Source organism: Schistocerca gregaria, chromosome 3 (assembly GCF_023897955.1).
Source record: "Schistocerca gregaria isolate iqSchGreg1 chromosome 3, iqSchGreg1.2, whole genome shotgun sequence".
Lineage (NCBI taxonomy): Eukaryota > Metazoa > Arthropoda > Insecta > Orthoptera > Acrididae > Schistocerca > Schistocerca gregaria.
The window spans coordinates 899,436,693-899,452,820 of record NC_064922.1 but is presented as its reverse complement, the minus strand read 5'-3'; the positions used below and the strand labels follow the sequence as shown (position 1 = coordinate 899,452,820).

The 16,128-nt window shown below is 39.1% G+C and overlaps 1 protein-coding gene across 1 annotated transcript in view; it reads left to right on the top strand.

Annotated features, from left to right (window-relative positions):
- The first annotated feature begins 11,032 nt into the window (after window positions 1-11,032).
- The window catches only part of LOC126355176 (2-oxoglutarate and iron-dependent oxygenase domain-containing protein 3-like), a 45,922-nt gene continuing 40,826 nt past the window's right edge, over window positions 11,033-16,128 (top strand). The window contains exon 1 of the mRNA XM_050005388.1: window positions 11,033-11,442. Coding sequence (XP_049861345.1) covers window positions 11,318-11,442 — 125 coding nt within the window. The 5' untranslated portion in view covers window positions 11,033-11,317. The remainder of the gene's footprint in view (window positions 11,443-16,128) is intronic.

Here is a 16,128-nt window from a genome sequence, read left to right as displayed (position 1 = left end):
GGTAGCCTCAACTGCAGCTACAATACTTATTTGGGCATCTCCATTTGTTGCAGTTGTTGATTGTGTCTTCTTCTTTGGCTGAACACTTCATGTTTCTTTAAATATGTTAACTATCCAACGAAAGGTCCGGACACTTGAATGCTGTCTGTCAGGATAACGGTTAACATACAGGGCACAAGCTTCTTGGGCATTTTGATCATAATAGCCGTAGATAGACACCATATCTACCTCTTCTGCGATTGCTAAACATTCCATTTTAACAAGATTAAGTCTTCTGCATAATTATTATGACTGGACAAGCGAATTATCATACGTAATTTAAATAATGAATTGCACACAGTGCTATCGCATGCATTGCTAGATTTGTGAGAATATTACAGTGCTGTCCATCACAAAGTGAAACAAATAATCCAAATCAAACAGTCCTATTTATTTACGTACTATACGAATATGTAATAAAAATGGGGGAACCTATTTTTAAAAATGCAGTTTCTATCAATTTGACCTATGACAGTGCCATTTAATAGGCCATCCATAGCGCCATCTTTTTGCCTCGTCACACTTGAATAGATTCGTTCTTCGTATTTTTTCTTTTGATGCTAATTTAGTGAGATATTTGACCTGCTCACTGTCAGTGGATCATTCTCTATATATAACAGAGAAAGATACATACCTAAAATCACAGCTGTAATACACTCCTGGAAATTGAAATATGAACACCGTGAATTCATTGTCCCAGGAAGGGGAAACTTTATTGACACATTCCTGGGGTAAGATACATCACATGATCACACTGACAGAACCACAGGCACATAGACACAGGCAACAGAGCATGCACAATGTCGGCACTAGTATAGTGTATCTCCACCTTTCGCAGCAATGCAGGCTGCTATTCTCCCATGGAGACGATCGTAGAGACGCTGGATGCAGTCCTGTGGAACGGCTTGCCATGCCATTTCCACCTGGCGCCTCAGTTGGACCAGCATTCGTGCTGGACGTGCAGACCGCGTGAGACGACGCTTCATCCAGTCCCAAACATGCTCAATGGGGGACAGATCCGGAGATCTTGCTGGCCAGGGTAGTTGACTTACACCTTCTACAGCACGTTGGGTGGCACGGGATACATGCGGACGTGCATTGTCCTGTTGGAACAGCAAGTTCCCTTGCCGGTCTAGGAATGGTAGAAAGATGGGTTCGATGACGGTTTGGATGTACCGTACACTATTCAGTGTCCCCTCGACGATCACCAGAGGTGTACGGCCAGTGTAGGAGATCGCTCCCCACACCATGATGCCGGGTGTTGGCCCTGTGTGCCTCGGTCGTATGCAGTCCTGATTGTGGCGCTCACCTGCACGGCGCCAAACACGCATACGACCATCATTGGCACCAAGGCAGAAGCGACTCTCATCGCTGAAGACGACACGTCTCCATTCGTCCCTCCATTCACGCCTATCGCGACACCACTGGAGGCGGGCTGCACGATGTTGAGGCGTGAGCGGAAGACGGCCTAACGGTGTGCGGGACCGTAGCCCAGCTTCATGGAGACGGTTGCGAATGGTCCTCGCCGATACCCCAGGAGCAACAGTGTCCCTAGTTTGCTGGGAAGTGGCGGTGCGGTCCCCTACGGCACTGCGTACGATCCTACGGTCTTGGCGTGCATCCGTGGGTCGCTGCGGTCCGGTCCCAGGTCGACGGCCACGTGCACCTTCCTCCGACCACTGGCGACAACATCGATGTACTGTGGAGACCTCACGCCCCACGTGTTGAGCAATTCGGCGGTACGTCCACCCGGCCTCCCGCATCCCCACTATACGCCCTCGCTCAAAGTCCGTCAACTGCACATACGATTCACGTCCACGCTGTCGCGGCATGCTACCAGTGTTAAAGACTGCGATGGAGCTCCGTATGCCATGGCAAACTGGCTGACACTGACGGCGGCGGTGCACAAATTTTGCGCAGCTAGCGCCATTCGACGGCCAACACCGCGGTTCCTGGTGTGTCCGCTGTGCCGTGCGTGTGATCATTGCTTGTCCAGCCCTCTCGCAGTGTCCGGAGCAAGTATGGTGAGTCTGACACACCGGTGACAATGTGTTCTTTTTTCCATTTCCAGGAGTGTATAATGAAACTTGGTGTCAGAATTTCAAGGCAATTGGACAAGAACATTCAGAGTTACACATTTTGAACAAACAAACTTTTACAGTTTTATTTATATAGACTGGAATGAAGCCTTGAACACATGTGCCAGCACTAAGTGTGGCTGGGTACTGATGACTGTAAAGTTGAATGAATAAGAATTTAACTAAACAACTGTTGCCTTGGAAAGCCCCATTTCACCACTTCTTAAAGATCCTTTTCAATTATGGTAGGGAAGCCCTATAAATAAAAATTTACCTGTTGATGTCACATCATGATCTTAATGAATGCAACACAACTTGCACAAATTTTTCCTCAGCTTCAGATGTGATGTAAGGCATCAGTCAAGAAGTGGACTGACACATCACATGTATGATTATTATTGATTCAGTTTATCATAATCTATATAATGTTTCTACCAAATGATGAATATCTGTTGCTGATAATATGTGTCATATTGATGACTGCAATGACCCATCAGTTAACTCATATCTTAAGTTCCCTGTATGTGTATCAGTTCTGTTCATACAATTCTGGAACTTCGCCTACAAAATTTTTCTGCGCTTACCTTTTACTTATTGTGCATGGTCTCCTTCAAAATACTCTCCTCTGCATTTGATACTCTACTCCCAATGCAGTTTCCATTCCCAGAAGCAGTGTTGGTTCTTCTGTTGTTGGATTGTGCAAAGCGCTTTCTACGAATTTTCTTTTCTATCGTTTATCGTTGCAAAACTTCGTCCTTTCAAAGGGTTTTCAACTATGGGAACAAAAAAAAAAAAAAAGGAACGGAGGATGAGGCAGCACATGATTTCGTTTTTCGTGCAATAGTCATACACCAACAGGGATGAACATGTGGATGTGTTATCTTGATGCAAGAGCCATTTCAGGTAGAAGCACAGTGCATTAGCACCACTACAAATAATTACACTATTGATGTGGCGCTTAGGATATTTGTGTTATTGTATAATGAATTTGTGTCTTATAAATTTGGGAGCTACTTCACAACTTATAAGGCATGCCAACATGTTATGAAGTGGAGGTGTGTGAGTTAATGAGCACTGCACTCTCATTTAAATACATGGCCGGAATACCGTGTGTTACAAAGGGCGCAGATTCACCATGAGATGGGGCAATTCACAGGCGTCTATTGCCTATTAGGCCCTTAAAGCACTGTAGTGTGCGAGTGAGGCGTACGACAACCTACATCATAGGGAAACCCAGTATAATCCGTTTTTGGCCGAGGAGATGTAGCAGTGTTAAACATGGCGGACCTAAGATGGGCTATAAAGGGAAACATTTATGGAAACTATTTAATTCTGTAGTAATGCAGGGAGTCAAGCTACAGTAATTTTAATCTTCCAACCTCCATAAATTTTCATGTTGGTCCCAATAAGACTTGAATATTGATCATATCTATAATAGTTAGAATAAACTGTTAAAGTGAAATTTACAAGTTTTGTAACAAACACCTGAAAGCTAATATCTGAACACTTTAATCGATCTTAGCGATCGACACTTCATATAGAAGTGCATCATTAAAATGACAAATGTTGTAAATATCAACTCTGTAACTTAATTTGTTTAAAAGATATAGTAAATTTAATTATCACTATTTTCAGTTAAACATCAGGTCATCATTTCCTCCATTCAAAACACACTGAACGATGACAGCATGACACCTTATAGAATCATTAGGTAATAGAATATTTGCTGTAATTTTTAGTGCATAATAGTTACTTTTGTTCTTTATTTATTTACCAGGAAGCCCATTGTGCAAGGCTACTGGCCATGACATTCAAAGTTAAGAAGAAATTGTATTGCTTTTATGTAAAAGAATTTAACAATGGATATTATTGTAACTTTATTTAGAATGTGAAAGGGGTCAAGCTTTGATTATTTAAGTATGTTAAAATGTAAAATAATGTAGAAGAAGCTGTAGCTTCAGGAAAGGGAACTGCACTAGTCAGTTGAGTAACGATGATCGGCGCGCCGGAAAACGCAGCTGGAGACAGGCTGAGAGGGACAGCTCTGGTCTAGACACCAAAGAGTACAGTGTGGCTGTAGACACCAAAGTGGACAGTGCTGGTGGAGAGGCGAAAGAGGATGGTTGGTACTTAGGTGGCTAGGAAGTGAAATGACTTCGAAAATTTTGTGCTGTGTGGTATCATGGGACTTAGTCTCTGAGCGGTAAGCATCCACGAGCATGGTGTGACCTCTAACCTTTGGTGTAGTTAAGAAGGCAGAGTACTGGACTTTTGTTTTGCGATGAGATTGTGAATGATCGAACTGTGTCAAATGGATATGCACTCGAGTGTTTGCTTTCTGATAACCATTATACTAAACAAATCGCAACTGTGTGGCCTCAATTATTTATGGGTCGTTAATTTGGTTCCCAATAGTATTATTACTGTAATTATATGTTATATTAACTTTGTATTTCGCAAACTTGCCTTCAGCCACACAATTTAACCAATGGGTCACAAGTGTCTAATTTAGGGCGTGTACTGCGATACATGCGGATCAACCCTTAGACGAGTTTGAGCCGAGATATTTCGACAAAGAGCAACCACATGTGAGCCTGAACATCTTTGGTATGTTAGCTTGAACTCACATTTTCTCGCAGGCGTCACAATACATCCCGATAGTACCATCGAAACACAGTTTGTCCCAGTGGCACGAATTCATGATGAACTAATCCTTCATAGTCAAAGAAAACTATCAGCATGGCTTTGATATTTGACATGTCCAGGTGGGCTTTTTTTTGGTCTTGGAGAATCTTTCCCATCTCATTGTGAGATTGTTTCTTGGTTCAAATGGCTCTGACCACTATGGGACTTAACATCTGAGGTCATCAGATCCATATAACTTAGAACTACTTAAACCTAACTAACCTAAGGACATCACACACATCCATGCCCGTGGCAGGGTTCGAACCTGCGACCATAGCGGTCGCGCGGTTCCAGACTAAAGCGCCTAGAACCGCTCGGCCGGCTGGTTCCTTGGTCTCAACATCATAACCGTACACTTACGTATCATCACCAGTTATGATTCTCCTAAAGAACATCTCATTCTCATTTGCGGGATCCAAAAGCTCTTCACAGACTGCGAGGCGAAGATATTTGTGATCTTGACTCATGAGCCGTGGGACGAACTTGGCGTCTACACAGTGCATTCCAAGATGCTGTGTCAGGATTTTATGACATGATCCAACTGAAATGTTACAGTCTTCTGCAATCCCTTGGGGAGTCAGTCTGTGATTGTCATGCACAATTTCGTTGACATTCCTGAGATGAGTAGACGTCGAAAGGCGTCGTGAACAAGGATAAATGGTTCAAATGGCTCTGAGCACTATGCGACTTAACTTCTGAGGTCATCAGTCGCCTAGGACTTAGAACTAATTAAACCTACCTAACCTAAGGGCATCACACACAACCAAGCCCGAGGCAGGATTCGAACCTGCGACTGTAGCGGTCGCTCGGCTCCAGACTGTAGCGCCTAGAACCGCACAGCCACTCCGGCTGGCGAACAAGGTTAATCTTTGACTTCCTTCCGGCAATTTTTAAAGCAGCTGAAACAACGAGTACGACGTCAGTACTCATCACCATAGGCATGTTGCATAATTTGGTGGGTCTGTGTAAAGGTTTGCTTCAGTTTCACGCAAAATTAAATGCAGACGCGTTGCTCCTCTAGCTCTGCAATCTCTAAATTCGCAAACTGTGTGACACACTGTTCTACTCAATACAGCACTGGGCAATTACTAACATACATACAGCAATGAGACTTTCGGCAGTTACACATTAAACACAAACGTGTGCAGGGATGCCAACTGTATTTCGCTCCAACAAACCAGTGGTGCGAAGTTACAGACGTTCCAGATTTTTTTTTACTAACCTCGCATGGTTCATTGGGTGTCTCATATTACTGTGTAGTAAGACCCTTTCAGAGTATTGAATGAGCAACACAGTAGGAGGAAGCAAGGGCCACCGATGACCAGCCCTTGGAGCTGTCTGTGTAGCCTAGCCACCTTCTAAAGACTAAGCTGCTTGGAGCAAGGGGTTGTGACCCAGCCACTGATCACCAGGTTGGTGTTTAAGGGTCCTGCATTGTCTGGCACTTTGCCTTCAGAGTGTGTGCACTAAGGATTTCACAGAGTACAGCCCACTTGCTGTGTGGCACTGGACTCTGGGCAAAAAGCCCAATATCATGTATCATGTCACACATTTGCACAACGCAAAAATGTAATTTTTAGAAGTAGACCTCTGTTGTCACTAAAACTTTTCGTAAAAAACTGGATGGTGCCAGGCAGGCCAAGAGATATTAATCTCTTCTTTCCCATGGGAATCTAGGCTGGTATTTATTGAAAGTTTTTTCTTCTCTCGTTGTGTGGTAGGAAGTGCAATAGTCAGCTCCCCTCCAACTGGAGTAGGAATGTCTCTGTCTCTTGAGGTTTGAAGGTGCCTCACTAGGTGACTTAAAAAAAAGATCTGTAATTGTGAATTTGGAGCTCTGTTTTCTTGGAATTCAATATGTGGGAAGGTAGCTGATTGAACTACTTATAAAACATTCGTTAGGTGGGACATTGGACCACTGTGTTTTACAAAACGTATTATTAATTAATGATTAGATGATTTTCTCACTGGTTAAGTATCAGTTCTCTTGGCATTTTGGAGAGAGATGTGGAAACCATCACTTAGGTTTTGTAGATGTGTTGGAACAGACTTTGGATAGAGATGCAGAAGAGGACACTCTAGCCTTGGAAATGTGACAGAAGGTAGACTTGTAGTTTTTAGGGGTCAGCACATCACTCAGAGGCTGATGACTAGTGCTTAGTAGCAGAGCCTACTGTGTGCATGACTAGACTTTTCGACTCATTAACTACAGTGAGAATATCCTGTAGCACTGCCTAACCAGGAAGGAGAGCAGTTAGGCATTTTTTGATGCATTGCTTTTAAACATAATTAAGTCCCATGATTTAACGCTTGGTCAAGTATCTGAGGGAGCATTCACTTGCACCAAGATTTTTAATTCAGTTGTTGACAAACCCTCTTCTGATTAGTATATGCTGATTTCACGTATCTCTCTGTCCTGGTTGGAGCAATCACTGCATGTGCATATGCAGATGTGCTTTTCCAAGAATGATCTACTGAGATGCTGATCATTCCCATCTCACAAGTTCCTTGCAGGCTTTGTCAAATCAACCTAGAACTGCTTTAAATTTGTTTGAATGTCCACCATTGGTGTTTTCCTTTAACTTTGTATTTTATTAACCACATTAATGTGTAATTATTGCTTCTTGTTTATTTATGTGGTCACAAGTACTTATTGTAAGAAATTGGGGTCAACTTGTACCAAGATTTTTAATTCAGTTGTTGACAAACACTCTTCTGATTATTAAATCTGTGATGCTTTTCGTAAGAACTAACTCTCAGTACTCATTAATGAGGATCATTATATTCCCATTGTTAAAGTTGTCATGCTACAGATTCACCTCCATATCTGAGTTCATGGGGAGTAATCTGTTTCTCAGTCATTTCAGCCAGTGGAGATCACTGAAGTAGGTGAAAGGTTTTTAGCCCAGATGGTGTCTTCCACCAGTTCTTTACAACCTATTGCTGATGACATTAATGTTTTTCCTACATGAGTAACTACTGGAAACTATTCATATTTTAATATTTTAATTTATTTACAACAATTATATTTCAGTATATTCATGAAAAGATTGATAATGGTAAATTAACAAAAATATTTTGAAACTGAAAGTTTTTATTTCTTAGGAATTTTATTTATTTTGCAACCTGGGAAAATATTATCAACACTTGAAGTGATGTGAGATCTGCATAAAGAAATAATTTGAATTTTGGTGCTCAGAGAGTGTAATACCAGCCTTTTAGTTAAGGAACAAAATGTAGTACTTTCAAATCTAAATTAAAAGCTAAGTTACTGAACAATTAGTTCTTTGTCGAAGACTTGTGTCATGTACATTTAGCTATTCAATGGAACCTGCAAGAATAGAAAGAAAGAAAGGAATTTTCAATACATTTGGACAGATAGAGGAAATGTTTTATATACTCATATTTCCCTGAGATTAATACTGATGAATGCCATCTAGTTTACAATTACCTAAACTACAGACAGAGGAATTATGTTTAGATGCATGCACTGAAAGGATAAGAATAATTTAAGAGCCAAAGAGAACATAGTAGGTTGCACCACTAAAATTTTAATGTTCTCAGGTTGTAGCTCACTGTTAAGAGTTGTTGGGAGAAGTTACTTAGATTTCAAATGCTGCTAAACCAAAGGAACCAAAAGTTAATGCATACTTTTACAGCAACAACTATTCTTGGTTTCTGTTGGACCATTCTAAATGACTTTGTGGTCATCAAACTGCAGCCCATGGGGCCACGTATGACCCAAATCAATTATTAGTGTGACCCATGGTTTTCAGGCATGCTTTATAATAGTATGCATCTAACGGCTATGAGTCAGATCCAAAAACAGCAACAAATGTCAAGAGTATCATAACAGTGCAGTTTTCCTGGCCAGTAACAAAAATGCTTACAGAGACAGTAATATTTTAAGATTTGCTTAGCTGTAACTGATGTTGATTAGTTCAGCTGTGAGGTAAATTAAGCTGCCATTTATGTCAGAGAAAGATGGGTAAGTACTGGGCCCCCTGGGGGGGGGGGGGGGGGGAAGGATGTAGAGTATGTGAGAGGTGGAATGTTTTGTTGTTTGTCTTCTGACAACTGAAGAGCACATGTAATTCATTTTGATTAGCTGCTACAGTTTAAATTTCAAATTGAAAGAACATGGATTTGTGAATGAGTGTTATAGAAATGGACGTGTTGAAATGCCGATACTTGTAACAAAGAATATGAGTTTTGGCTGTTGTAATCCAATGCAATAAGTAGAAGAAAACTAGAATAAAAAATTAATAAATCTGTGTGATTATTTCTCATATTTTATTACATATTTAGAAAGAGCAGCTAGTGTTATTAATCAATTAATCATTGGCTGACACAGACAACACAACAACAGTTTGTCGGGTAGTTACAGTGTCACAGCTCTGTGGTCATTGAGGATGGCAGCAATCTGAAAAACAGAATAATTGACATGATGTGTTCCAAATGGTGCTGACTTCTAAAGATTAGCACTGGAGGACCAGTGCCCAAGTTATCATACCTTTACTACGGCTAGTCTATTGAGTGCTCATAACATATAGTTTTGTGTAGGTTACCAATTAATAATCTGATCGATACATATGTGGACTGTGGTGTCATTCCACAATCTCAGCATTTGCTCTTCAACAAAAAGGTTCTATGACCACTGTTCTACATCAGTTCCAGTGACTAATAATGAGACAAATACAAATACAATACAAATAATTATCAGCATATAAGAAAGTTTTTTTTTTTTTGGGAGTTAGTTCCATAGATCAGATTTGTCATGACAAGGAACGTTTCAACGGAACTGAATGTTACAGAGACATCTACAGTATATAAAAAAAAGTAACAGGCTTGGATTCGAGCCCTAATGAGCGTCATATTTTATTTGTTATTAATTTAAAAATAAAATGCTGTTTCTGGTTTTATTCTGAACTTTCTAATTTTACTAAAGTATCGTCTTTTGCTTTAAGTGTTCTAGTTGTGAATGGAAGCAGCTATGCTAAATTTCTTATACCTCATTTTTCTAATTTTGCTACGAAGACTTTATAATGTGTAACATCAAAATCTTGGATAGGTCTGGGAAAATAGGTGCAGTGCTTTTATACTGGTGAAATGGTTCAGCTACTGAAGTGGTCATCTGAATTTTACAGAATTAATTTTTGGTCTCTCACCTTGATACCATCTAGTGACAACGACAATTTGTTCTTTAACTATTACACAACAAGTTTACATTTATAACCTACTACATAGCTTTAAATTTTTGAGATTTTATAATCACTCTGACAATTCCACAGATATCTTTTTGCAATAGCACTGCAAACATCTTTTCTGTTGGGTGTTCAGTACGTGAAGGCTGCAGTTCCTTTTAATTTATCAGCTACGAATCTAATAGGCAGATATACTTCCTGCATCCACCAGCCAGTGCGTCGATATATTAGGATGTATATGTAGTAGTTTTCTGGCAGAAGGGTGTTATTGGTATCGTCCCCCCTATAATTCCCATTCGCCGCGGATTACACGGCTGTTAATTTTCCTTACCTGCTCTAAAACTATAATTTGGCAACAGTTTCCATCTGCTCCTCAGCTTTATTATCCCTTGTGACTACCTGTGTGAATTATTTCGACACCTTGAATACGAGAATGTCCTTGATCTTCATCAGGACCGAGTTACTTATGACTGCTGTACCTATTGACAAGCCGGCTGATGTGGCCGTGCGGTTCTAGGCGCTTCAGTCTGGAACCGCGTGACCGCTACGGTCGCAGGTTCGAATCCTGCCTCGGGCATGGATGTGTGTGATGTCCTTAGGTTAGTTAGGTTTAATTAATTCTAAGTTCTAGGCAACTGATGACCTCAGAAGTTTAGTCGCATAGTGCTCAGAACCATTTGAACCTATTCACAAAGACTACACTTTTCTCATCAACTCGTTTTTCTACACGTGCAGTGCCAGAGCTGCTATTGTGTCTGTAACAATTTTATTCTGTCCTGAAAGTTGATTGTCACGACAGAGCACACTAAGTATTTCTTTTTTTGTAATTCAGTGTCTTTTCATTCAAAGTCTGCATATATAACTAGTATTTTTTTCTGATGAAATCATTCGATGTTAAGGAATTCTGCAGATGTAGAAATGATAAGATCTAAATAACTGGAAATATGATGTATAAAACGATAATGAGCAAACTATGCGGTGGGAAGCAGAGTCAGGAATGAAAGTAGCGCGAGCATACAATGTTGGCAGCATTTGACTCGGGTTCGATTATTGTAAACAGAGCAGTGCTTGTGTTTGTTGGGTGGTGTAAGTGTTGAGGTTAAGTCATTTGTTCGGTAGTTGAGTCTCGTTTACTGGGGAAGTGGCTTAATAGTAGAGTCGCATCAAATTTGAAAACTTAGTTTAGTCCAACCATATATTTTGTAATTATCATTATCACCAAAAATAATTCATTTGGCATTCTAGAATAGACAGCTAAGTACAAGCACTGGCCCATCTTCAGTGTTACGGTTCTTCATTCTTACGTTCGAAATGACTTTATCAAAACCGAGAGGCGAACTCAGGCAAGTTCGGAAAAAAGAAGATGCCAAGAATAAACCCAAAGCTACATCACCTAAATCTGATAACAAGGAGGAGCAAACGAAAGACAAACCACCGTAAGAAATTATACATATTAGTTGTTTTGGCTACTTTGAAGGCCATTTTCACATAACTGTTTGCCTATTGTTGTACAAGAGTTTCTGGCAACTTTATGCCCAACTGAATTTTCCTCGCTATCAAACTTGCACATCGAAAGGGGATTAAGGCCTAGGAAAAAGCTGGAAAAACAAAAGAAATTTTCGATTTGCTAACACCGAAATTAAATTTAAAAGCTAACAAAAATGCTGCTTTCATAGCAAATAGGTCAACCAATGTTCCTGTGACCAGGTTTTGTTTAAAAACTTGTAAAATTTTCTGTTCCAATGGCGAAATTGTTTGTTAATGTTGTATCCTTAAATCTGTAAGGGAATAGCATGTATTTTTGCACGAAAACCAACGATATTAAACAGCATGGAAGCTTCACACTGTAATTTTATAAATGTATGATTTTCAACTAATTTGTATGGCACTAAACATCTAGCTAATGTAGCAGTTAATAGTGGCATTTGAAAACCAGAAAAATTACAAAGCACAACTATGAAGACAGATAAATACCTTATTTTAGTCTAACGGAAGGTGACAAGATAAGTGAGAAATCCAGTCTAATGAAAAATGAATACGATGAAAATTTCAGGATCACTTTAAGCGCACACTATGGTAGCATTAAATATGGAGAGCTTGTATGCTTAACAGTATCCCACTTTATTTTTTGATCAGTGTAGTAATTACCATTAATTCAGGTTTCCATGAAAAATATCTGAGAAAACACCAATTTAACAGATGATGTAGATTCTGAATAAATGCAATATAAACGTAGTCCTTAACAAGCCAGTTATGTTAGTGTCACATATTTCATGTAGCCTACTTCCAAGAACTTGGTTTCTTTATATCCTATTTCTTTCTTCCAACCTTCTATTTCTCACTGCCCACATTCATCGCGCTCCCTCCATACCCCATCCATATGATTTTCTGTTCCAATATTCCTTTCTTTGTTATTACTTTCATGTAACAGAGATATATTTCTTTGCAGGTCTGCCCTACTAATATGTTATTTGACTGTTAAAGATTATTATTTTCTCTTAGCTTCTTTTTTCCCTTTTGATTTGTTCTTGATTCTTATTCTTGTCAAGACATGTACAATTCAAAAAATTGTTGGTGACAGGTTCAGCATAAGTTTTGATACTGCAGTGAAACTGTTTCTTCTAACTCAGGGTTTAGAGAACAAAGGATTTAAGAATGAAATATTTTAGTCATATTTCATTTTACAAATTACTAGTGTAGTTCGTTTGCTCAACATCCATCTATTTTGTGCAAATAACCATAATGCACTGAGTGGCAGAGCATATTTTTTGTTGTACAACATATAGGCCTATATTAAGACTTCCTCCCTCTACAGGAGAATGAGGAAAAATGACTGTAACTATTCATGTGTGTGAGCTGTTACTTGTATTCTTCGATGCTTTGTAAGTGATATTCTGGATGCTAGAGTGTGTTGCACCTTGACATGTATCTTTCATGAGATGTTAGACATTTCTCTTCATGTGTTTATCAGTTCAGATTTTGAAACCTTTCTGTTACTCTTTTATTATTATTATTATTATTATTATTATTATTATTATATTCAATGCTCTGTGTCATTTCATCATGTTTCATAGATCACATCAAAAAGGGGAACCTTTGAGGATTTGTAATGAAACAAAACATGCATTCAGAAAAATGTACAACCAATTCAGAAAACCAAATAAGGGCACCACTTTGATGATACTACTGACCTCTTTGACCTACTGAACTGCAAAATTGATCGACTCATTTAAGTACTTATCAAACATGAAATGTATGCCTGGAGCCCCATAAACGTGGCTGTTGTAACAATGGAAATTGGGAGTGTGATCATGGAAATATAGAGGAAAGGGTAGCAAATAAATAAGGGCCATTATGTGCCAAGTGGTCTAATATCGATAAATGTTTCCACATGACCATCATGGATTCTGATGAAATGTTGTATGAACCCACGCACATGTTATCAATGAAAACTGGTAAAGCTTCAGTTTCAGAAATTCAATACTTGCAGAGATATAGTCACTTGTTTGAAACCATAGCACAGTTTCCAATAGCGCACCCTTGAATTTTCAGCAACTTTGAGATGAGATATCTCTGTCAGTATTTGCATGAAAGAAACAAAACTTGGCCATCTTATACAACTTTTAGAGCTCTTTAAAGCAAAATTTAAGAAAAGGATTTCTGAGCAATTTTTATATAGATAATTTGAAGCAAAGTTGGGCAAAAAAATAGCTGTTAAAAAAATGCAAACTTTAGTTTTTTATATCTTCAAAAGTAATTGTGGGATGTACATGAAACTTTGCACACCATAACTCAACAACACAAGGTCTTAGAATATAAATTTTCATTCTCCTATTGCTTTCCATTATTTCACAAATCTATGGTGAAGTTGAAGATTTTTCAAAAAGTGCTAAAAATGGGTATTTTAAGTCAAATTTTTCAAAAAAGTGTTTCCTCCTGACTCTTCTAAAGTATGGTCATTAGAAAGAGCATATTCTAAACTATCTAGAAAAGTGGATTTGGTTTTGCAATGCAAGCATATAAGGCCCTAAAAAGTAGCATCATCAAAGAGGCACACTGGAAGTTTGAACACATTTTTTTGGCACTCAAATTATACCTGAAATCTTTTATTTTGCCTTATACATGTATATTAATGTCTGGGATAAGTGAAATAAGAAGTCCTGATGAATAGGACCTAGCTTAAGTCCGAATAGCAAAAGAATAAAAATAGAAACAATGTTATTTCTTAATTGTCATCTCGTGCCTCTCTCTCTCTCTCTCTCTCTCTCTCTCTCTCTCTCTCTCTCTCTCTCTCTCTCTCTCTCTCTCTCTCTCGATAGCTTAGCAACAACAGCCACAACTGGGTTTCTTTACCACAGGATCCCAAGCCTGATAGTAAAATTATTTAAGTTCCCTGTGTAAAATTAGAAGGCACTCTTGGGTTCCTTAGATTGTTTCCTCTAACCTGTTTCAGTTTTTGATATGCTACATTACTTTCCTGATGAATATCAAGAGGAATGGTGTATTGCGTGCCAGACGAATTTACTGATGGAGCTGGAATAACTGCAATAATGTGGTGCTCTGAAACCCATCACTTGTCACTTCTTGGTGGCCAATAAAATGAATTTGCTGGACCATGTGGGTGCATAAAGTTTATTAATGCATCCCTTTGCTCTGTGGAGGTCTCACAGATATTCCCAATCCACCACACGTTTTCATAGATGCACGCAACATATTGTTCTGGTTGGAGAGCAGACATTAATATGCCTCCTTCATTATAGTGACCCATTTTAGTTAGAAAAGGTGAACAATCATTTGAAACTCTGCTGACCTGAGTTGTTGTTTCATCAATAGGTAAAAAGTGATGATTTTCTCTAGTGCCTGCTACACTTTGTCCAAGTTTAAACCTCTCTTCTTATGACACAATATTTTTTTTAATTTCATCTTTACTGACGAAAACAAATTTAATTCCATTAATGTTTTCAGAGCAGAAATGAAACAGATCTAGGGGAGTAAGAATTTGTCCATTAAGTGGCCGTTGCTCTTGCTGCTAACCGCTTTGTTGTACCTCCAATCCCATCACAAGGTGATTTCCCATGACTAGTAGCAAAAAAATTCCATTTGGCTGTCATTTGGTTCTTAATTGGAAAAGCTAACGAATTTGAATGCTAAATAAAGTTGAGGTAGCAGATCTATCTGTAAAATTGCCTAATGTTTATGTTCATGTCATATTCAAACCCACTTTTCATGATAAAAGCTAAAACTGGATGGCAGATTCGGTAACAGTGCATTAGATGGTGAACAAGCCTCAGAATAGTGTTTTGATGCATGTTATGTACAGATATAGTTACATGAAATATGAAAAATGCAAAGAGGGGCCACTTCATGACTTTTTGCCACAAATTTAGTATTTTAGGTTATGTTAGAATTCGCTGTTGATAAAATAGCCACATGTAATGTTAAGTCATTGCACTGTTTTTAATTGAAGAACTCTCTTGGCTTTCTACATCCAAGAGACAACTCACTGTGAGATCCATAATTTAATTCCACGTTTGTCACCATAAAAGCATATTTCAGTTTATGTGCCATTAGATAACTACCACAATCTTTTCAGTGGTGATAATTTTTTATGTACTACCTCCCTGTGGTAGAGTGGAGCTCACAAACATTCTGATTCATGTTTACTGCAAGCTGCATGAGTGGACCCAGATCATGGTACAGTCAACACCTACAAAACATTGCCAAGCCAACGCCAGCTTTGACTGCACCATTCACACACTGTCTGTTAAATGCCTCATTTGGATGTTGGTGCATCAACTCCTAGCTTCAAATGAAATGAAGCAAAATTATAACTTACCAGACACACCTTCAAGCACTTTCTGTGTTGTCTAGTCCACTGAAGATGTGCAGCTTTATGTTCCGCTGTGAGCAGTGGCCTTTTGCAAGGTAACCATCTCAAAATATCCGTTGCACACATTTCCCTTCATAGTATTTTCTTGGAAACTGATTGAGGTGGCCTGTGTTTACTGGCAGCAGCAATTCCTGTCGGGTTTGAAACTGATTGTTATTGACAGGGTGTGGCACTTGTCTCCAGGCCCTGTCAGCTAGAATTGTTTGAAGACCAGACTACATATGCAGTGTTA